The following is a 24,424-nucleotide window of genomic DNA, read 5'->3' as shown; positions in this document are numbered from 1 at the left end:
TCTTTCTTTCTTTCTTTCTTTCTTTCTTTCTTTCTTTCTTTCTTTCTCTTTTTTTGGTTTTTCAAGACAAGGTTTCTCTGTGTAGCCCTGGCTGTCCTGGAACTCACTCTGTAGATCAGGCTGGCCTTGAACTCAGAAATCTGCCTGCCTCTGCCTCCCAAGAGCTGGGATTAAAGGCGTGCGCCACCACTGCCTGGCTGCATTAAGTATTCTTGATCACAGTAGGGCTTCTTCTAGAATATTAGTTTGATCTGAAATAAGGTCCATTTTAAAAAAAGAAATTTTCAAATCAGATGTCTTCAAGATACTTGCAGATTTTATTTTAGACAGTCTCTTTTTTGTTACCCTGACAGTCCTAAAACTATGTTGATCAGGCTGGTACTCACAGAGATATTCCCATCTCTGTCTCCTGAGTGTTGGGATTAACACCAGGTACCACTATGCCCAGCACACTTTAAAAAAAAAAAATTCCACCCACAGATTGTTAAACTAACAAACTATATCCTCCCATGACAACTCAACCATAAAGCTTAGCTGTGAAGAAGCATGAAGTCTCTCATCTACATAACTGAGGGCATGAGATTATTGTTTTTTAGGAAAAAAAAAATTCAATCCCACTGGTTACCACATAACCTTGTAACTTTCTTGTATTTAAGTCGGCAAGAAACTAAACTGAGTATTTCTCTCATTTTCATTAATGACTTTAAAACTACAAAATGTAATCTCAGAAAAGATTGAAATTGAAGTGGGATCAGGATGAGAATACATCTATTGGAATTGATGAATTAGAGCCAGAGTCAAGAATTTCCCAATTAAATTCCATCTAGTTCGCACTTGAGGCTCTGAATGCTTTCTCCATCTGAGCTTGGTGTAAGCTAGCTCAAATGAAAGAGCCTCCTCTATCCAACTCCCAAGCTCATTCCCATCCACAAGAGACCAAAGCCCACAGGAGTGATTCTGTGATCGACATGGGCAAAGTTCTTATTCGACACACATTACTTTTAAAATGGTGCTTTTTGTTGTTATTGTTTTTGCTTTTGGTTTTTCCAGACAAGGTTTCACTGCATAGCCACGGCAGTCCTGGAACTCCTCTGTCGACAATGCTACTTTAAAAGACACAAGGCAAGCAGAGAAGGGAAGGTCTTTAATCAAGTTTTCCAGATGGGGCGACTGCAACCTCTGACTTTGGCTTTAGCTTCGAAGAGAGGCCTTTGTTCTTCACCATGTAGCCCTGGCTAACCTGGGACTCGCTATGTAGGTCAGGCTGGCCTCCAACTCAGTACACATGCCTCTACATTTCAGAGCGGAGGACCAGGCCCGCTCTCCTGCAGACTTTAAACTCTCGGGCTGCGTTTCGGTCATGGCTGCTCTCTCAGGATCCCGCAGAAACGGGTGGGGGCCGTCTCAAGTGAGAACAAAGGAGGCGGCGCCCCGTGACGCTCAGGCCCTCGGGCGGGATCATCAGCCAGGGATCTATTTACTCTGGCAGCCAAGGCCACAGGACGCCGGACTATAAAGGGCGAGCAGCCCGCTCCGGGGAGCCTCAGGCCTCTAGCTCGCTCCTTGAGCCCCGTGACGTCCAGGCGAGCATAACTCCCTCAGACAATTCCTGGGAGCGCCAGGCCTCGGCTCTTGCGCAGCTGACGCCGCGCTGCGCGCCACGTGAGGCGGAGCCCGCCCCCGAGCGGCGCGCGCACCCCGCGCTTGGACATCGCGTGACTCGGCCGGCGCGCGGGGTGAGCCCCCAGGCCGGGCCGCGCCGCCCCACTTCCGACGCGGCGCTCGCTTCAGGTTCCGGGGCGCGCGGCCTCGGCTCGCGGCCTGGGATCCGGCGAGATGGAGGAGGCCGCGCTCGGGGAGGCCGAACTCAACTGGTCCCGCCTCAGCGTGTCGGCCGAGGCGCTGGAGTCGGAGCTGGAGGCGCGCGCGGAGGAGCGGCGCGGCGCGCGGGAGGCGCTGCTGCGGCTGCTGCTGCCGTACAACCGTCTGACGTCGCTGCCGCGGGCGCTGGGTAGCGGCTTCCCGCACCTCCAGCTCCTGGACGTGAGCGGCAACGCGCTCACCGCGCTGGGGCCCGAGCTGCTGACGCTGAGCGGCCTGCGCACGCTGCTGGCCAGGAACAACCGGCTCGGCGGCCCGGGCTCGCTGCCCAAGGGCCTGGCCCAGTCGCCGCTCTGCCGCAGCCTCCAGGTACTCAACCTCAGCGGCAACTGCTTCCAGGAGCTGCCCGCCTCGCTGCTGGAGCTGCGCGCGCTTCAGACCCTCAGCCTGGGCGGCAACCAGCTGCAGAGCATCCCCGCCGAGATCGAGAACTTGCAGAGGTGAGCGATGGCGAGGCGGGGGTGGGGTGGGGAGGGGAGCGGGGCGGTGGCCCGAGCTCCGTGGCACCAGGTTGGGGGGAGGCACTGGCGAGCCATCGCCACTGGTAGCGTCTGACTATGGTTGAGTGGGTGGTGGCCTTTGCGTGGTGTTTGGCCTGCTCAGGTCTTCCAGGCAGTTTCACCGCACCCCCACCCCCACCCCCGAACTCTGGAATTCATTGTGTAGACCAGGCAGGCTATCCTCGAATTCAGAGATCCGCCTGCCTCTACCTCCCAAATTCTGGAACTAAAAGACATGCGCCACTAAGCCCGACTTCGTCTTATTTCTTGAGTCTAGAGGGGGAGCCAAATGGGCACCCATTAACAGAGGTTGGCGATTTCTTGGTGGTAAGTCTTCTGTGACTTTCCATGCGTTTGCATCAAAGTGGCATTTAACGTGGCATAGGAGGTGCTCTGACCTACTTCCTTGGTTTTTATTGTATTACCAGTTCCCCCACCCCCCTTTTAAGATACCCAAAGTACCGTTTGTGGAGTTAGTGAGCCTTGTGTTCTCCCTCTATAGAAAGGCAGTTTGTCATTCACTAAATTGTATTGGGTGGGGTTGGATGGAAAACCTCTTCACTAGGATGCACTTCCTTTGACCCTGGGGAACTATTCACATTTCAAAATCTTATCTTAGGAGTCTTTTCCGCAATTCCTTTTTAAAACTGTTCCTAGGTCAATTAGAGTCCAAACTGTACTTCCTCTGTGTGTCACGCACCCACCCCACCATTGTATCCATGTTATTGAATGTAATTCCTTCTTTACAGGAGCTATCTGCTGCCTCTCCTAGTAGCTTGGTCAGTAGTGTAGAGTGTACTGGCATGAGGAGGTACAGAAAGGATAATAGAAGCACCCTGTGGTGCCCTGCAGGGGAGTTGGAAGTAAAACAAGAAAGTATCTTCCACTTGTTAAATATTTTCAGCTCCTTTATTGGATTAGCCAAGATAAAAGAATATGGGGCCAGAAAGAACATTCCAGTTAACAGGAAAACATTGACCTGGGAATAGGACCTTTTCTTCACATCTCACCCTTCCACTGGCCACTTAGCACTTCCTGTTTGCCAAATGAGGCATCTGGTTACAGTGTCCCTTAATTTGCTCCTCGATAGATGTTTACAGAGTACTTGATGTGTCCGGCATTTTCCTAAGTTCTAGGGCTAGTACCCAAAGACAGAACAACAGGGATTTGACCTATTTTGGTCCTTGAGTAAGTGCCATTTGAGTCAGGCTTTTGAAGGAAGTAACAGTGAAGATGAGGCCGTTAGGATCAATCCAAGTAAGAAGAAGGGTATGTGAAAGTCCGGGAGCAAGGAGGAGAATTACCAAACTGCTGAAAAATGATCATTGCCCTAGAAAGTGGCAGATAAAAATTGGGGCCACTCAGTGCATCCCATCTTGAAGGCTTCCATAGAGTGTGGATTGTATTCTGAGTGCACACATGTCTTGTACCTGTGGAGTGGAGAGGATGAAGATGAGGGGATTTTGAGGCTGCGTAAGAGGCCACTGTGGTAGACTAGAAATGATGGTGACCTACAACAGGAGTGCTAGGAAAAGGTGGGCTATCGGACGGTTCAGAGGGATTTATGTTCACTGGTTGGGCTTTGGTTCCTCTTAGTTTTAACATGTAATTTTTCATATCCCAGTATACTAAGAGGAAGCCAGGGAGAGTATTGTCTCCATCACATGGAAGAAGAAGTAAGCAAAATTCCACTTAAAAACTTAAAATGTGCAGTGTAGGGTGCTAATGTTGTCTATGATTCTAAGATAAGACACTCTCCATTTTTAGAGGAAGAAACAAGGGCTCAGATCACAAGCCTATTGAGTAGTAGAGCTTGGATTTGAATTCTGGGGTCTTTGATGCCAAATCCAAGAATTTTCCACAGTGGCCAGCTAGGGCTAGGACATGAGTGTCTAGGCTTCTGTTCTGGGGCATATGCTATTCAGAGGATTGGGTCAGGTCATTTATACCTAGCTGACCTGATTTCTGTACTGACAGTAGCTACTCAAGGCCTCACTATGTCTTTGACTTGATATGAGACTTTTGTTGTTGCTGTTCAGTCCTGTGCTTTATTTCTCTACTAACAGGAATCAGCAAAGGTTTAGATAATGAATTCTACTTGGATGTAAGCCAAAAGGCTCATTGCAGAATTGTACTCCTAAAGAAAAAAGCAGCTTTGACCATGACCTAGTTCATTTCCTTCTTTTCAAGGATGAGGAAGCTGAGATTTTGTGTGAATGAGTTGCTTGAGGCCAGATCATGGCCATAGTAAAAGTTCAGTGATTCAGTTCTCAAGACTGCTAACTATTCTGAAATCGTTGATGAATGGTGGGAAATGGAGAGGTGGTGTTACAGTCACTTGAACCCTCTTGAACATCATGTTCTTCCCAAGTCTCTGTAACTTCTCCAACCTGGCATGTACTGTGTGCTGTGCTGCTCCTCCCCTCCCTTCCTGGTGCTAAGGGTGGACTGTATGACCTTCCACATTCAAGGCAAGAGCCACTGCTTGAGCCAAGTATTTTGACACATGAAGAAGATTCTGTCCTTGTAAAGAACAGTTTAGAAGTTTTTTAAAATTACACAGCATATATGGGCTACAAAAACTTCCCGTGTCCACTTTGTCATATTCCAGGGAAGAATAACAAATCTTGGTTGCATGTGTCACTGGCCTCCCAGGGTCTCTTGGTGGTCTTGGATGAGGTCTTTGCACTCTGCTTGTTGATCTTTCCCTTAGTGGCATTTTTGTTTTGTTTTGTTTTGTTTTGTTTTGTTTTTTGTTTTTTTTTTGTTTTGTTTTTTTGTTTTTTCGAGACAGGGTTTCTCTGTGTAGCCCTGGCTGTCCTGGAACTCACTCTGTAGACCAGGCTGGCCTCGAACTCAGAAATCTACCTGCCTCTGCCTCCCATTGCTGGGATTAAAGGCGTGTGCCACCACTCCCCAGCGTGGCAAAATTTTAAATTAAAGAAAAAATAACTTTCAAACAAATAACAAGTAAAGAGTTGCTAGAACTCTTGTTTATTTCTATGATTGGCTTTATTCTCCTGAAGTAAATCAGGCCATTATGAATATAAATTTTGTTCATATAGTATTCATCAGCAAATAAATATATGTTTTTGGCTTTTGTGTAGGCAAGCTTATTTTTGTTTTACAGTGCTGAAAGGTAGAAGTAGTTCACACTTTGAAATTTCTGCTAATAAACTTGGGTTTTTATCCCTCTCATTTTAGAAACTAATTGAGTAAGAGATTAATTTATTACTCCCTGAGCAGCAGACTTTGAGTAAATGGGTTGTATGGAATCCAGGATGATACTGGGAGACTAAATCTGAGCCAAGTGAATTTTATGAATCCTTGTCCCATTCTTTTTTTTTCCCCCCTTCAATGTCTTCCTTTTTTGTGACTTTTTCTTGTTTTTTTTTTTTTCATGTGATTATCATAGATAAAGATATGAGGATTGTGACAAGCTAAAAGTTAATCCCTAGAATCTTAAAGCTAGACTGCAGTGGATAGCCTAGGAAAGACGTAAGTCAGCAAGATCAGTAAAAGAATGCTAGAAGTGAAGTAAAAGTTCCTTCCCCATTCACAGTCGGACGTTGGGTCTGTAGGTGTCAAGTGTCCCTGTGTTGACCTCCTTTAATTTCATACAGTGTATTTTGATAATAGTCTCCCTTCCTCCCTCCCAGGTCTATTCCTATCTCTGTACCCACCCAAGTTCTCTCTCATTTTGTTATTTCTTTTTTCTTTTAAACTCACCAAGTTCAATATTTGTGTCCCCTGCCTATGCTTGGTTGTTGGGCCTGCTCTGGAGTGTGGCTGACCTACTGGGGGTTATACCATTAAAGGAAACTGACTGTCCCTATCCCAGCAGCTATCAAATGCCTAAGTAATAACTCAGCTAATGGTGTGACTTTGAATCTACCTTCTCACTCCACACTGTGATTTTGTGTGGAATGAGTTTGCATGGGTCTTTCACATGCTGTCACAATTGCTGTGAATTCGTATGTGCAATGATCCTCCTCTGTCTAGAAAATACTGCTTCCTTGACGCTCTTAAGAGCCTTTCTACCTCCTAACTGGAAGATTCCTAAGCCTTGGAGGTATGCGTGTGAAATGGATATCCAATTTAGGGCTTAACACTCCTCAGTCTTTTTTCTTTGCATGCCAACCAGTTGTGGGTCTCAGTATTAATTGTTATTTACTTCAAGAAGTAGAATCTGATTATGATTGAGAGAGGCACTGATCTGTATATAGCAGTAAGTCATTAGTAGTCCTTTTACTACTAATTCATTTACTAGAATAAAGAACATGGTTGGTTACTCTGTAGCAGCCATGCCACTGTTGCATCTGTGGGTGAATTCAAGCTCAGACATTTACTGTAGCCTGAAAGGTTTACCACTGGCTGAGATTACTTTTCTCCTCTGCTATCATACATAGCATCTTCTAGCTAGCCAATAGACATGGAGCTTCCTGGTCAGTACCCATTTGATTTCTCCATGTTTTATGATTCAAATATAGAGTGTCTTGAGCAGTTTAGTCTTACTATTGAGATCTGGAGAATAATCAGAAGCACTGATAATATTTAGGGATCTCTAGGACCCCATTGACCACAACTCAAAAAGAAGCAAACCATTCTTGATGACCTGTTTATTTCCTGGTATGTTGGGGTATTCTACTGGCTAGTTTTATTGCAACTTGGCACAGATAGAAGGAAGAGGGAATCTCAATTGAGAAAATGTTCTCACAAGACTATCCTGTCTTCTATTTTCTAAATTGATTGGTATGGGAGGGCCTCGCTCACTGTGGGTAATGCCACCTTTGGGGCTAGTTGTCCTGGGTCAGCTTAAGAAAGCAAACTGAATTGGTTCTTTTCTGTTTCTACTAACCCATAGCATTATTTTAATAAATATCATAATACCAGGCTACAGAGAGAAAGACAGAGACAGACAGACACTGACTGGCTGTTAATGAGCAGGCAGAGCCAGCCACAAGGTGCAAGCCAATAAGCAGCATTCCTCCAAGGCTTCTACTTCAGTTCCTGTCTCCAAATTCTTGCCCTGACTTCCCAGTGATGAACTGTTACTGGAAGTATAAAATGAACTAAATTCTTCCTTCTCTTTCTGTAACTACTTTTGAATCTTGTTTAAGGAGATAGCATTTGAAGATAAATGACTTAATACAGGGATGTTACTTCAAGAAGCCTGTGTGTGTGTGTGTGTGTGTTTTCTGCATCTGTGCATTCCTTGTTCACTTTAATTCCGTTTTTTCTTTAACTATACATATGATATGGGATATATATATGTTTTTAATTATACTCAATATACTTATTAAACTAAAGAAGCTAAAAGCATTTTCTGTGTATAACTGGTTAAAGGGGATAGTGGGCACTACTTGGAAAGCTTTACGTAATCAAAAGTAGAAAAGAATATACAGTTGATACACTGTTAAAGTCACCGCATAGCAAATAAAGAAGATGAGCTTATAAAAGGCAGATGAAATTTAATAAATGGGAGTAATTATATTGAGGAATTATCTATGTAAAAGTCCTTTAGCAGTAAAGGACTTGAAGTGTGTTTCCTAACTCAGAAGGCAAAAAAGGAACTTTTCAGTGAAACAGCAAGAAAAGTTTTAAAATGCACATTTATGAAAAAACTCAAAGTTCTTAGAAAAATATCCAGTAGTCTCCCACACCAACTTATGATATGTCTTTACTGGGTTTCAGTTACTCAAAATCAACTGTGGCCCAGAAATATTACATGCAAAATTCTAGAAATAAATATTTTGTAACTTTTAAGTTGCAACCCATTCTGAATAATCATGATGAAATCTTGCATTGCCCCATTCAAAACATGAATGGGTCTTTGAAGGTGATACCCAGTCCCTGGTTCCTACCTTGCTCTGCTCCCTGATCTCCTGGGAGATTACCTACTCTGTATTCCTACCTGCCTGTTAATTACTTAGTAGTTGCCTTGATTGTTTTTGTTTCACTGTAACAAAATTCCTGACTGAAGTAACTTGTGGAAAGAACTGGTTAGTTCTTATGGTAGGAAGGCATGGGGAGCAAGCAGCTCAGTTCAAGGAGGAATGTGTGGCAGGGGTTGATTATTACATGATAGATGGCAAGAACCAGAGACAGCATTACCTTCAGCGGTCTGCCGCTAGTGACCCACTTGACTAGCTGGGAACCAAGCGTTCACAATATGAACACATAGTGTTACAGAGACAGCAACAGCTTTATGCCAGTAAGTGGTAGAATTGAATGAAACAAATGCTAACAGCAACAACAAAAGCTGGAAGCATTGATAATCAGGGGAAGTGGATTTCAAAGCAAAATGAATTTAAAAGAACAAAGAGAAATGCTTCATATGAATTAAGTAACATTCCAACAGGAAGGTTTAGGAATCAGAAGCTTGAATGTGTCTGCAGTGTGGCTTTTGTATATAGGGAATGAGGTGGGGGCGGGGGAGACAGAAACCTGAGGGGAAAGTTGTGGTTATATAGGAAGGAGACTAGCATCCAGTAAGAAGGCAAATGACAAACTAAAGCTTTTGAATTGCTCCTCTTACAAAATTAGCTTGAATTATTGTAATGCATATAAAAACAAACAAAAGTAGGCCACAAAGAAACAAAGCTATGCAAACACGTGTTTAACAGCAAAGCTTTCAACAAAGTAATGGAAATTGTCTAACCCGTGAGAAAACTAGTAAATGGTATGGACACAATGCTTTGAGGATATACAAATGACCAGGAACACAGAAAGGTTATGCTAAATTTCACTATTTAGCAAACTGCAGATTTATAGACAGAAAGGTACAGAGATTGGTACCTTTTTCACACCATCAAATTGGTTTGTTTTTCTTTTTAAAGTGTTGACAAGGGGTATGGGTTTGAGGTGGAGATAGGATCACCAAAGCAGGTGAGGCAGGCTCAGGAGAGACTGCCTCCTGTGTAAGGTAAATAGCGTTTGAGAAAGACACTCATGTCCACTCTGGCTCCACACATGTACATATGCACATATATACATGCTAAAGAATGCCCATGAGATAATTCCTATTTTGGATAATAGTGTAGTAGCCTGCTTTTTCCCACTTTAAAGCTATTGTTTTATTTTACTTGCATTTTGTTTGAAAATCTTTTTTTTAAAAGAATGATAGTTCTGAGTAGAATAACAAAACCAAAAGTGATAGTGGAAACGTTCCAAATAGTGTGTGTGTGTGTGTGTGTGTGTGTGTGTTTTATTTTTATTATATTGTAAGAGCTGACTACTACTTCCCTGAAAACATCTTTCAAAAGCAGCCTTGCCCTAGTCATCAGAGAGTGGTGTTGTAGTATGTGTAAGATATTATTTCATTAAGAAAACAGGATTACCTAGAAACTTCATGGTACAGTCTAGTTACATAATTTATTCAGGTTGCCTCTGAAGAATTTACTTGCTATAACAAAAACAAAAAAAAAATATAAAAACTTGGCATATGATTTTCTGCCTTTTTAGGAAGGTGAACAGGACTTTTGGTTTTCCTGTTACCAGTTAATAAATGCATCAAACATAAGCATGCCAGTGTGGAATCTCGGGGTGCCTGTAACCTGGTGACCCCAGCCTTGTCTGAGATCTTCAGGAAAACTCTCTTATTTACAGATATGCCCATAGAATCTTTAAAGGTCCCTCCGTTACCCAGAATTTTTCTCTTTCCATCTGAAGGGCTAGGTTCATAGCCCAGCTGAATTCCCAGTACTCTGGAAAACTTTTCTGGTGAGAACTGCTGTGATCCTCCCTATTCTTTTTCAGTGTGCTTGAATTGTCCCTCCTGTCTGGTAGTTTAATCATGCAGTATCTTGTCTGGCAAGCTATGGTATAAGATCCCTGGGGATTACATTCTCTGGACATTGCCTGGCACATAGCAAATCCTAAGTGAGACATTTAGTGACTGAGTAGATGTTCTGTGTCTGTTATAGTAGAGACAATAGAGTATCTTGACCAGCTTGTATTTATTTACTTTTTTTTAAATTTGTTTTTGCAGTTTAGAATGTTTATACCTTGGAGGAAACTTCATTAAAGAAATCCCACCAGAATTAGCAAATCTGCCTTCTCTGAATTACTTGGTGTTGTGTGACAACAAGATCCAAAGTGTGCCACCCCAGCTCTCACAGTGAGTAGTCTCAGCCATAGACATACCTGTGGTTAGGAACCACTGAAAGGAATTAAGAATATGCCAGTAATCTCAGCACTAGGGAGGTGAAACAGGAAAACCTTAAGTTCAAGACCAACTTGGACTATATAGTAAGACCTCAATTTAAATGGAAAAGAAAAAAGGTAGTCTCAAAAACTGAGACTCAAAAAAAGGTAGTCTCAAAAAATGAGAAATTAATAGCTCTGCAGTTTGTATGAGCTGAATAATTTTCAATTTTACTTTAAGTGCTCTGGTTTATTCCTTAAAATATTTGCTTAGCTCTGTGTGTGTGTGCATATGTGTGTACACACAGGTAGGTACAAGTATTCATGCTCATGTTCACTTGCATGTGAAAGCCAGATAATGACCTGGGTTCCATTTGTTTCCTTTGAGATGGGGGAGGGGTTGTCTTGTTGACTTGGAGTTTTCCAGTAGGCTATACTGGCTGGCCAGAAGGCCCCAAGAAACTGCCTCCTCAGTGCTGGGGTCAGTGCTGGGGTCAGTGCTGGGGTCAGTGCTGGGGTACGAGTGATCACCACACCTGACGTCATTGTTTTTTACTGGCATTTTCACAATTGAACTTGAGTCCTTGTGCCTACAATGCATGGGCTTTACTGACTGGCCCAGCCATTCAGTTTTCTTCTTGTTACTGGAAAGAGAAGGGTGGAGCGGGGGTGGGGGATGAGAAAATAGAGTAGTAATTTGGCATTACTTTCCTTGGGTCTTATGGAACTTGACAATTTATATTTTATCTTAAGAATTCCTGTCCTGATGTGGCTTTGTAATGAAAAGAATCATTATTCATAATATACATAAAATCTTTTTTATTATATAAGTGATATAATATGCCTTCTGGTGTCTTTAACTCTATTGTTTATCTCAGCTAGGGCACAGAATACTTTGTAAATGTTTTCAGTACTCTTAAGATCCCAGAGGGATAGTCTTTGATAGCATTTTTAAAACTGTATTCTGAGCTGATTTTAGATACTTAATTTTTCACCTATTGACCTTAATCCTAATTGTTAATTCATATGGAAAGCTCAGACTCTGCATATGCACACAAACATGCATGTACATATGGAAATGTGTGTAAGTATAACTTTGCTCTATGTTACTCATCTGTGTCCTTTGGTTTCTGCATGGCATTCACTCTAGGTTGCATTCGCTTCGATCCCTCAGCCTGCACAATAACTTGCTGACATATCTGCCTCGAGAGATCCTTAATCTTATTCACCTGGAAGAACTGAGTCTACGAGGAAACCCATTGGTTGTTCGTTTTGTTAGAGATTTAACATATGACCCTCCAACTCTTCTGGAATTAGCTGCAAGGACCATTAAGATCCGAAGTATTTCTTACACTCCCTATGATCTTCCTGGGAATCTTCTTAGATACTTGGGTTCAGCCAGCAATTGTCCAAACCCAAAGTGCGGTGGTAAGTTGATCTGGGGTTGGCCTTTTTCACTCGCTTAGCTATTTTTAAATTTTGATGTTGTACTGTTTTAATTAGCTAAGGCTTCTTTCACAGAAAAGCAGTTAATAGAAAGTAAGATGCTTTGTCCCTTCAGCCTTCTCCTTCCTTAAAAATTATTTTCACACTAATTTTAGCTTTAAAGAAAAGGAACTTTGGAGCTAAGGTGGGAGGAGTAAGGAGAGGAAGAGGAGGAGTAAGGTGAGGAAGAGGAGGAGTAAGGTGAGGAAGAGGAGGAGTAAGGAGAGGAAGAGGAGGAGTAAGGAGAGGAAGAGGAGGAGTAAGGTGAGGAAGAGGAGGAGTAAGGAGAGGAAGAGGAGGAGTAAGGTGAGGAAGAGGAGGAGTAAGGAGAGGAGAAGGAGAGGAGGATCTAGGAGGTGAGAGGCAGGCAGGCAGGCAGGCAGACAGACAGACAGACAGACAGACAGACAGACAGACATGGAGGCAGATGTTCGAGTGTCTCCACCAGTTAAAGGTAGTTGGTATATCTAGGTTGGGTATTGGGTTACACTTCTGATTGTATGGGCATCTTGTTATTGAGCATTACCAAACTTATAAAGCCTTTGATTAACATTTTTAAAAAAAAGAAAGGAAGGAAGGAAGGGGACTTTCACCCTGGAGATTTCATTTTGTCTTGCAACATTATGATAAAAGTAAGATGGTAAAATGAAAGCAAACACAGAAGTAAACAGTTTAAAAGTGTTTGACTATCTTCCATGTTTATTTGAAAGCTTACTATTATTGTATTAGGTACCACTAGGGCAGTGCTTCTCACGCACAGAGATTGCATATTAGATATTTATATTATAACTCATAACAGTACCAAAGTTACAGTTATGAAGTAACAATAAAAATGATTTTCTGGTTGGGGATCACTATACCACTGTGTTAAAGGTTACTGCATTAGGAAGCATTAGGGTATGCTTAAAGATGTATGACAGCAGAATGGGTGGCTGCCTATTTCTGGATGTACAAAAGAACTTTAAATGTATGGCTCAAGGTTTACATTTAGAGCATGTGAAGGACAAGTGTAAGTACCAAGAAATTGTTGCATAATAATATCAAAGCTGGGGTGAGATTTGTTTTCAGAAAGTCTTGTCTTGAGACAAGACAGGTATAGGTGGAACAAGTTAAATTTCTCTGAGATTCTTACGAAAAGACTGGGTGTAAAGAAGAGCCTTCTCCCAGATGGCTTGGCTGCCTTCTCTCAGCAGGGTGCATGCTGGGTCAGTGAGTGTGCTAAGCCTTCCTCTGTGGGCCTCTATAGTGAAGCAGCTTTGGTGGTGGCAGGGCAACTTTGAAACTAGGGTGTGGAGACTTGTAAGAGGCAGCATTCACACCAGAGATTAATCTCCTATGCCCAGAATCCACTGTCTTCTGGAAATGCACCTCTAAAGAGAAAAGAATTCTCTTCTCTAAACTGTTTTTTTTTTTATATTGACTTTTTTACTATTCCAAAGAGCTGCTCATCTAAGGAATGCCTTTCAAAAATGATTAGTTTAAAATCTCAGATACCGCAGGGCGGTGGTGGCGCACGCATTTAATCCCAGCACTTGGGAGGCAGAGGCAGGCGGATTTCTGAGTTCCAGGACAGCCAGGACTACACAGAGAAACCCTGTCTCGGGGAAAAAAAAAAAAAAAAACCCATAAAAAAAAAAAAAAACAAGAAAAAAATCTCAGATCCCATCAATAAATCAACAAAATAGAACCAGTCATTTTACATGCTTCCCTACTTCCTACTTCCTTACTGAACTGTAAGTAAACATCGTGACATTTATGAGGCACTTTGTAGAGTTTGAAAGTTTACAAATGAGAATATTACAGGAAGTTAATATAGTTACTAGGATTTATTAAAAACCTATTGATGTGTCTACTTTCTAAGTTGTTGAGAATAGTAAACTATAAAAATCTGTGGGGGAGCCAGGCCTGGTGGCACATACCTTTATTCCTAGTATTCAAGAGGCATAGACAAGTGGAGCTCTGTGAGTAGGAGACCAACAGTAGACACAGAGTTCCAGGCAGGCCAGGACTACATAGTGACCTCTTGTCTTTATGAAGGAATGAAGGAATGGATATTTGGTCCATCGTGTGATAGTTGGAAACTTAGATGTGAAGTTTGAGGTTCCTCTTCAGAGAGACATTGTGCCACAAATCTATATAGTTTGGTTATACTGTAGCCGTAGGGGTGGACTTTGTATGTTAACAAAATGTAAGGTATTTTTAAAGGTTCAGCTAGAGTCTGGCCACACAGCAACCTTTGCTTTCCTCTTAGCTCTAGCTGTAGCTCTACTTCACTGAAGGGCCATAGTTCAGGAGCACTGAGTTAAGAACCAAATAAGGGAAATGCCAGTTTTAGTCTACCAGAGTGCGTGTGATTTTGTGTGAACTAAACGAGACCATCAGCTTTGCAGCATGGAGATTTAGAGCATGCATAATTGTAAGATGACATTTTGTTTCTGTCAGTTTTGCTCTCCCAGTCATTGAGCACATGTATTAATCCTAAACCCTTGGGAGAGCTGGAGGCAAGAGGATCAGGAGTTCAAGGCCAGGCTGGAGTTTTATGGGCAACCTGAGCTATAAGTGACCTTGATTTCCCAAAAGACAAGAATGGATGCTAACAGCTATTTCCCTTTCTGAAAATTCTTGTATGGTAGTTACTTCCTTAATCATTACTAAAGGAAGTGTTTTTTTAGTCTCTGGCTGTGTAGTACAGTGCTAGCAACTGAGGAGGGGGTGTAGAATAAGGGCACTTTACACATCCTGTAATCTCTGTCAGATACTGTCTCCCTCCCCAAATTAACCCAGAGAAAATATGCTAAATAAACTGTGTCCTATCCTTTCTCAGCTGGCTCCTTTCAGATACATTGTCTTGCCTTTTCTCTTGTTTTAGAAAACAAGAAATGATGAGAATATGAATGAATCATGTCACAGTGAACAAGGAAGACTTGCAGAAGTTCATTCTTTTCTCCTCCCCTTGTAGATTCTAGGGACTCCCGTTGTCATCCTTGGCAGAAGAAGCACCTTTGTCTGTTGCGCCATCTCTCCCACCTTTCTGGTGTTCTCTTAGCAATCAGACTGCCACAGGAAGATCCCCGTTGTGTCTACCCTGCTCTATTAGAAGGAGCTGCTCTCATACCTCGACTTAAGAGTCCCGAAGAGAGTTTATATGTAATATATCTCCAAAATGCTGGAGAGGGGTTTCAAACACTATGGCTCTTGAGTTTTACTGACTTGTTATATTCTTCTTCCCTCTAGGAGTCTATTTTGACTGTTGTGTCAGACAAATTAAGTTTGTGGACTTCTGTGGGAAGTACCGCCTCCCCCTCATGCACTATCTGTGTTCTCCAGAATGCTCCTCCCCCTGCAGCTCCGCCTCACACAGCTCCACATCCCAGAGTGAGTCTGACTCAGAAGATGAAGCCAGTGTTGCTGCACACAGAATGCAGAAAGTTCTTCTTGGTTGAGCAGCAGTGGATATTGAAAAATATTAAAACACTGAGCAGAAATGACTTAAAAAAAAAAAAATGGGTCTTGAAGTTGTGTGGAGACCTGAGCGTTTTCATCTTGAATATCCACGTAAGAGTTGCCATGATGTGAAAGAGGTTTTGCATTCCATCTACACATTTGGCAGCAGTGAGTCCAGTTCCATGTTTAGATTCTTTGAGTGCAATTTATTGTGAATGGCAGTTCAAAGTTCAGCTGATTGGTCACAATTTTCATGTAAGTCTTTGAGGAAACACTAACAGAATGGTTCATTTTAAATAACAATCATGTAATCAGCCGGAAGTGGTATCACCTGGGACAGCTGAGTTGACTATAGAAGTCATCACAGTTCTGTTACCAGGGTTGTCCTGGTTTATGCTGAACACTATACAGAAATAAAATGAGCCTTCTCCTTCTGTTACTCCTGGACTGTTGAAAGCCTTGCTGACCAACTAACTGGACAGTAAGGACAATAACTTTTAAATGGAATATTTAAACCAGCTCTTGTTTTGTGTGATTGTTACTAACTTTATAAAATCTAGCAGTGATGTGTTATAGTGCCTTAATTCTAGCAAGATTATGGAAGCTTATTATAGAAATTATTTCAGAGCAACCTACAACCTGACACTGTGCAAAACACTTAGAAACGTACTTTAACCAACTAGTTGAACAATTGTACAGATAATACCTGAGTTTTGAGGGCCTGTAACTCAGAGATCCACCTGGAAGATCTGCCATCTGGTGGAGAGACAGGACATCTTCCAGGTGGCAATTCCAGCACCACCACCACCACCACCCCCCCAGTTGCTGATATCACAGGTGTACACTACCAACTGCTTCCGTGGCCATCTTTACTTCGTTTTTGTTAACTGCAGTGATCTCTTCTCAGCAGTTGACTTTTACACTTAATGAGAGGCTAAAGTCTTCCTTCATCTGTCAAGTCACCAAAAGACTAGAATAAAAATTTGTGACCAAAAAATCTAGATGAGCAGTAGACTAAGAGCAGCTGCTTTATAATACTGGACTAAGTGAGGAAAAGTTGGGCACAGGTGTGCACACCTTCAGATCAGCACTTGGGAGACAAGAGGCAGAAGAGCAGGACTTCAAGTTCACCTAGGCTCCAGGGTGAATTTGAGGCCAGCTTGGGTTACATACATGAAAACTTGTGTCACAGTGGGTGGATTTTAGCCAAGTGTGTCTCCCTTGTTCCTCTTGTTTACTAAACCAAGCCTTCCTCTACATTTAGAAGAGAAACCACAGCTACATAAACGTGAGTGAAGCAGAGCCCATTATGTTCATCCACAGGAGAGTGGTTCACAGAGGCAGCATAGCCATTGAGCACTGAAGAAGGATTAAGAAAACAGTAATAGCTTAAGGTGTGGAAGAAAGGTAGTAACACAAATTACTGTCGTTGGAAATTAATTTTGCTAACTAGTTGATTATGCAATTAAAAATACTAAAAGTATAAGTTAATATTAGAAAATATGTAACTCTCACTGCTGACCATTAACCAACCTGTAATAACAGGACGCCTCGTTGGTAAGTGCAAAAGGTAGTTTCAGATTCCATTAGAGCATCGGGTGATCTCTGAAAGAGTGCTCTATTAGAAGCCAACTATATGCTCAGAGTATTTGCGTGTTAGGTTTCTTGTATATATATTTTAGTAGAATATATTAGTAGGTTCTAGGGTAATTCAGGGTTTATATGTGTGTTTGTGTCACGGAACACGAGAGTTTCGTGGCTGCAGTTGTGAAACGCTGCTATAGTGAGTCCCCTTACCTTTCCCTCGGAATAGTGTAGGAAGATTAGTTTTGTTCTTTTTTTGATTTAGAAGTTTTATTCCTGTGTTTATAGAAACGATGTTTCTACTGCTAATGTAATTGTATAATAGACAGTATAAAGTCTTTGTTTATTTCACCAAGTAAGCATCTGTAAGCTGCAGATTGCAAGGTTGGGGAAAGCAAAGATGACTTGTAAATGCTTTGTAATTAGATCATTTAGTTAAGCAACACTGAGCATTTTCACGGAAAATGCTCAAATTGATGGGACCATATTCTTCTGGATTAAATACTTGTACTTTCTTGATAGTCATCTTGACTTAGTAATAGTTTTGAGTAGCCTTTTAGGAATTACTTGTAAATAGTCTTGTAAATAGAGCCTTTAACTGTATGTACCCTTTCTAGCCTCCTAGAAAGAAAGTATATCATTTCTTCTTTCATAGCTGTAAATATTCCAGCCAGAGATAGTTTCTAACCTCTTCCATATAGATGTATCCTATGGTGTTCTTTCAACAAAGTGTTTATTGTGTTTCTCTATGTGTATAGTTAAAGTCCATGAGCAGTGTGCAGCTGTCTCTTTGGCAGGGGTGGGGACGCTAGGGACAGGCACAGGGCCTGGTGCATGTTAAACAATCTACAGTCCATGCCTGGCACTCTACAGTCCATGCCTGGCACAGGTCACTTGTAATGAAATCTGCAGTTAGCTTTTACATTATTTTAAACTCATCTTTTGCCTTATCTTTTACAGAAGTTACCAGTGGTTTCTAAATTTTTTTCTTGTTTCTTTTTCATATTTTTTTAAATGATTAGATACTAGCTTAGTATGAGAGGAGTTGGCCGTCCAGAAGTAAGACGATCATCTTCTGAAGTCAGCAGACTGTTAAATGGTAGTCGGCCTCACTAGTTACAAGTTGCATGCTTATCTAGCTAATGAATGCTTAGAGTTTCAGAATCAGCAAGTCTAATTTTCATTACACAGTTATTTTCTGAGACAGGGCCTGGCTGTGTAGCCCAGGCTAGCCTTGAGCTTGCTATGTAGCTCAGTCTGGTTTGCTTATGTTAACTCTTGCCTTGGCTTCCCAACTGCTGAGAATACCACATACCCTGCCCAATATTTTAACTTTAAAACGTGCCAAAGGTGCCTCTTGGTCTAAAAATCTCTATATTTAAATTTTTATTCCCAATATTAAAAGTAAATGTGCATTGTAAATTGTACTTGAAATATGTGACATTTTGGGGTGATGTAAATAAAAGTAAAAGTCAACCCTTTGTAGTGCAGCATGCCACTGCAGACCAGTTTTGACAGACGCTGAAATGCTGGATATAAGTGAAGAAGCAAGAAGAGGCTGTTTGCTGGAATGTTAGATGAAACAGATCTTTAAAAGCACCAAGGGGTAGAGAAAGAGAAGTCATAGGAACCCCAGCAAATCCCTGAGCCAGTAAGGCCCTGTAGAGTAATAGTGGATTGTTTTAAAATTGATGTGCTGAGTATCTAAAAACCTAATCGCTAAGTTTATTAGTGGTAGTAGTAATTATTATATTGGTCCCTGCTGCCGGGAAGCTGTTCACGTCACTCCTCATAAAGGAGAGCCAGCGAGACTTCCTTCAGCCTTGCTCTTCCCAGAGCTGGAAAGTCGTCCCTCCTTGACCTGTGTTTATACTACAGCAGGTGGCCTTGGTTAATCTTTACCTTTTCGTTGTGTTTTTAAAAATCTACAAATCAAGTATTTAGTAGTAGCTATTCACATATAAAATATGTGCTTATTCTCTTAAGTGTCCGTGTGAGTGTATTTGTAGACACAACTTTACAGTAAATGTGTAAGTGAACGGTTATTTAGCTGCGTTTAGATTTCAAGTGCCTTTACCTAAGTGATTGCCTCTCATCTAAAAGTAGACATTTTATTGTAAGTATTGCTCCTTGTTTAGTCCAAAATACTGAGTTTTTAAGTTAGACTAGGCATAGAACACAGTGAAGGTGCTGTGTAGGCTTTTAGGCAGCATGACATATAGCCCACTGTTCTATACCTGTGCTTAAAAAGAAGTGTTTGTTTAGCCTTCACCAGCTGTACATTAGGCATGTGATGTAGTGTCCAGCTTTATATTTCCACCGTAGTGTGATCCTTTTAATAGTATAGTAGGCAGCAGTGCCCCTTGTGGTCTGAAAGTGCCTAAGTGTGGGGAAGAAAGTGTATTGTATGACAAATTGTCGGCAGTAGCTGTGTGTGCGATCTGTATTTGACTGGAGGGAGAAAGACTGCTCCTGAGGGGTTCCTTTGCCCACAACAGGGCCCACTGTTTATGTAGGAAGTCTGGGAGGGAATCTTAAGGACGCTGTGCCAGAGATCAGAGCCCTCCAGAATCAAGGATGGAGCCCCACCACTCCCACCCTGCCCCCTGGTCAAATGGTGTATCTTTTATATAGTATTTTATTTAAAATATATATGCTATCACAAAGAATAAGAGAATTTCCACCATCTTATGAAAATATTGTCACTGAGGTCTAGTGTTTCAGCAAAAGTTTTCATAAAGGTTGAAAAGAGGGTAGTTTAATATAAATAAAACCCTCCATTCTTTTTATATGTATTTTTTGTGATCTGTATTTACTAAGGATTGAATTAAGCATTCCACTAACTCACAAGGTTGAACATTTAGAAGGTAGTTCTTATGGGTGCTGCTGGGCTTTTACTTTAGTCTCATTGATTGATATAATATTCAGTCTCATGTATGTATTAAATCTAGTGGCTTAATGAAGGCTATTTACATGCAGAAAACCATCTGCATTTACCAGAATGTACTTGATTCTTTTGGCCATAAATAAATTGAATATAACTGCATTATTTAAAACTCTAGCTGGAGGAGTCTTAGATGAGTTGGCATTGCTGTCTGCTGGCACTGGAGCCGTAACTAAGCCAGTTGGTTGGTTTTGTATATGGGGATGGTTAAGGGAGTCACTGCACAGTTTACATGGTCAGCACTGCTGGTGTGAGAAACAGTGTTAACTCACTAGTCACTTTCTAACTGTCATGTCTAGACTTGTGTTGAAGTATGTCACATTCTCAGCCCACTTTGTGTGTGTGATAAGCAAAAACATAGTGAGAAAGGCTTTTAAAATAACAAGTCTTAGCTTTTTAAAATTGAGGGTTTCAAAAACAACAAAAGATGCTGAAAAGATGTTACCTTTTTGGTCAAATCATTATATATGCTCTGACATCTTAATTTTCTGCACTTAAAGTCTGTGTATTAAAAATATCTGTATAAGTATATACGTAATTAAAATGTAACTCAGAAATATGATTCAACAGTGAAGTTTGTTTTCTGGAAAAAATATAGTCCTATTGTATCAAATTTATTTTACTTTATTATGGCTAATATTCTAAAAATAATGTTTAAGCTATTTTAAATTCTTGTGCCTCTTCCCCCAAAGGATATTAAAAAATCTTATATTAACTTTATATACTTTCTTCATAAATTTTGCCTTAAACATTGTGCCTTGTTTTATTAAATTGTTTTATTAGAACCCAGTTCTGGCTTTTGTAACATTATTCTAAACAGACATTTACTTTAAAAAATATCCTTTTAATGCTTGTATTTGGTATATCACTGCTTATCTGTTTATTGAATTTATTGAATACACAACTCCAAACATTAAGCATTTATTGTATGTGCTAGATAAAAGAAAATAAAGTTACAGTGTGTTCCTCTGAGAGTTCCTTCTTCTTGGTCTGGTCACCTTGCAGCCAACGTTAGTCACAGTGTTTATTCTAGAGTCTGTCACTGGTGAGTCCTAATATGATGGTCCCACATTTCATACTGCTCTTCTTAGAGCACCGGATGTTCTGAATTCCAGAACATGGAAGAGTTTCAGGTGGCTGTGATCGGGGGCAAGCAGTGGCTGGGAAGGACAGTATCTGCAAAGCAGCTAATGTTTCAGATTTGCAGAAACAGGAGCAGCTCAGTGCATGGCTGGTTGCTATCTAGAAAAGCTACCTTACAAGAAACGGGCCTAAGAAGGGGAAGGATGAGGGGGAAAAGCCATTCTGGTCTCCTACTTTCCTGGATAACACTGCCCTGCTTCTTAGAGCTGGTGATGGGTACATGGCCTGACTCTAGCCATCAGATGGCCCAAACATTCGGGGGTCTGTCTATACTGCCTAGCTATATAGCATCCCATCGGTCACTTCAGCAGCAGTCCATTAGCTTTCCTTAGTACCAGGGAGCTAGAAGCTAAGTGTACTTACTTGGGAGGGGAGGAGGGCTTAAAATCAAGAGACCCCTTTTTGTTCTTGACAGTTTCATACACTAATGCATGCTGTAACACTCATCTACCCTGACTTGATTCCCTGTCTAGATTCATCTTCTCTATAAATCTTTCTCACCTTTCTTTGAGAATTCCACTGAGTTTAACCAAGGCAAGGTCTGTGACCATGTGGGCATGCCATGCATTTAGAGCCATCCATTGGAGCATGGTGGGCTTAGCAGTAGGTACAAAACAAAAAACGATTCAAGTCTTACCAGTTAAAACTAGTTCAGAAGTGGGCCCCCATGCAAGTTGGCAGGGCCACCCTCGGCCAAGGGTCATAGTTGCTCTGAGTTGATAATTGCAAGGGTTGCATCATGCCTGTAAATTGGCTCTTCACAGCCTTTTTCTTCTTGTCCTATTCTATATTTTCCCCACCTCTTCTACAGTCATCCCTGAGCCTTAGACTGTAATAAATGTCAGGCACCCAATCACCACTTGTTTTGAGCACTTTGGGCAGCCGGTAGTCTTCATTGACCTCTGTTCACTGCAGAGAACTTTCTAAAGCTAAGAGTGTTTGTGGTATGAACATATTTAGAAGGTAGTTTGGTGCTATGTCAATTTAGTTAACAGTAGTACGTCTTATCCCCATCTTCCCCTACCCTAATGCCTATGACCAGGCATGAACTGTTGACATGGGTCTCACTACTATGAAGCAGACCTCAAATCCAATCTGGGAGGTTGACAGTTCCCGTGACAGCCATGCCATTGTTAAGCAGGTGTCACGTGTTGTCTGGAAGGTAGGTTTTGTAGCTGGTAAAATTCCCAGTGGGTTAAGACTGTCTCTCCCACCTGCTTACATTACACATTCCTACTCTGAAAGCTACCCATAAGGGAAGAAGTTTCCAGCATGGTTCTAGTGTGTTTTCTGTCTAATTAAAGTGTGCAATAGCGGTTTGTTTTTGTTTTGAGACAAGATCTCACTGTGTAGCACTGGCTGGCCTGGAATTTGCTATGTAGACCAGACTGGCTTTGAAGTCACAGAATATAGTCATGACCTAATTCTAGTAAACAACCAAGAGGACTGACAAGAACCTATATTGTTTTGAGAGCCTTTCTGATCAATTCCTACAGAGCTATCCCACACCTGTCACTGATGCTAGGAGTTGGATTATCAGTCCATGCAGGGTATCTCCCTTCAAGCTCTTGTTTAAGTGGATTACCAGATAATGCATATCCATACAGCATTTTCATGGCCTTATTTTTGTTACAATCTCCCCCTCCATGTGACTGATCTTAAGCTTCAAGATTCCCAGGTAAACACAGTTCCCACTGTACTGTCTCATTTTGTATGCTATGGTAGGAAATTAGCAATGGAACTGTAATCTAATGAGCTACCACTATAGAAGTGGTTGGTGGGTACACTGTCTCAGAGTAATCATAATTTGAAGTCTGGTGGGAGACCTTAGATAAGAGGAAACATCTGGATAACTACAAAGACATTAAAAGCTTGCCTTATTTAATCCTAACACTGAGCTAATACTAGAAACCAGTTAAGAAATTGACATGCAGTTAAACTAAGAATCTAAACATCAGCTTTGTGAAAAGAGAACTCAGCTGCTTGCATTCTTAAATTGAGTATAACCAATCAAAAGCCCAGGCTTCTCTACAGTGACCCTTGGGCAGTCAACACAGATCAAATCTTAAAGCCCCTGAACATTGCTCTGTGAGGAAATCTGAACTGGTAATTTCTAGATTGCCCATCTAAGCAGGTGAGTTTTCCATCTTAGGGAGGAGGAGAATTTGCTCTGGGCAGATGTCCTTAGGTTTGTTTGTTTGTTTGTTTGTTTGTTTGTTTAAACCTAAGGCTTAATAATTGTAGAGGAGACTGTGAAAATAGGAGTATGCAGGACCTCATCCCTAGAACAATTTAACCCTGATCTCCAAATACACATTCACCTTAAGCAATTTGGTTGTTTAGCAAGGATGATAGATAATGACTTGGTGAAATCCCCTTACGACAGATTGAGATGAGAGACTAAGGTGTTTCTTGAAAAAGTAATGAAGTGATTTACATAAGTTCCCCTAGGTGGTGACAGAGCTAGCACTAGAATGCATCTATCAAAAAATATTTTAGGGGCTGGAGGGATGGCTCAGCAGTTAATGTTCTCTGCTTTTCCAGAGGACGTGAGTTCAATGCCCAGTACCCACCTCAGGCAGCTCTGGCCTCATCTGCATTCACATGCAAGTACCCACACACAAGCACACATGCCCATACATATAATTAAAACTCAGGCTGGAGAAATGGCTTAGTGGTTAAAAGCACTGGCTGCTCTTATAGAGGAGCCTGGTTTGGTTCCCAGTACTCATATGGTGGCTCAAAACCATCTGTGACACTAGTTCCTCCAGGAGACCCGATGACTTCTTTTGGCCTCTGCAGGTACTACATACATGCAAACAAAACTCTCATACACTAAAATCTGTTTGTGGAGAGCTTTTGGGGCTGCTTGGCAGGAATCCGACATTGGGCAACGACAAGGAAACAGGCTTTAGGCAGGAATCTGACATTGGGCCATGACAAGGAAGTAAGTTCAGGCAGGAATCCAAGTCTTGAGCTATAACAAAGAAGTAGGCATGAATATGACTGTGGGCTAGGACAGAGAAGTAGGCTCAGATATTTTTGTCATACCGATGAGCCCTTAGAAACCGCAGTCATGAGAGTGATCACAGGACTCTGTATACTGCCTTGTTTGTTCCTTGACTGTATCTATTGTATTGTTGGTTCCTTAACCTAGAACTGACCTAAATACCTGCATGAAATTAAAAGGGTTTAAACGAAAAGTGGGAATAAACGAACCTGCCTTCAGCCTCAGAACTGGCTGGGGTCAAACTGCAATATTGTCTAATCGTCTCTTTTCTTTTAACCCTCACTCCTG

General features: G+C 41.6%; 1 protein-coding gene across 1 annotated transcript; it reads left to right on the top strand.

Annotated features, from left to right (window-relative positions):
- Positions 1-1,788: 1,788 nt before the first annotated feature.
- Lrrc58 (leucine rich repeat containing 58) lies at positions 1,789-20,957 on the top strand. The gene is made up of 4 exons (XM_028788176.1): positions 1,789-2,321; positions 10,372-10,500; positions 11,677-11,954; positions 15,246-20,957. The coding sequence occupies exons 1-4, from the start codon at positions 1,837-1,839 to the stop codon at positions 15,452-15,454; spliced, it is 1,101 nt and encodes a 366-aa protein (XP_028644009.1). The 5' UTR covers positions 1,789-1,836; the 3' UTR covers positions 15,455-20,957.
- Positions 20,958-24,424: the final 3,467 nt, after the last annotated feature.

Source organism: Grammomys surdaster, unplaced genomic scaffold (genome assembly GCF_004785775.1).
Source record: "Grammomys surdaster isolate TR1022 unplaced genomic scaffold, NIH_TR_1.0 125704, whole genome shotgun sequence".
NCBI lineage: Eukaryota > Metazoa > Chordata > Mammalia > Rodentia > Muridae > Grammomys > Grammomys surdaster.
This window is presented reverse-complemented; position numbering and strand designations above follow the sequence as displayed.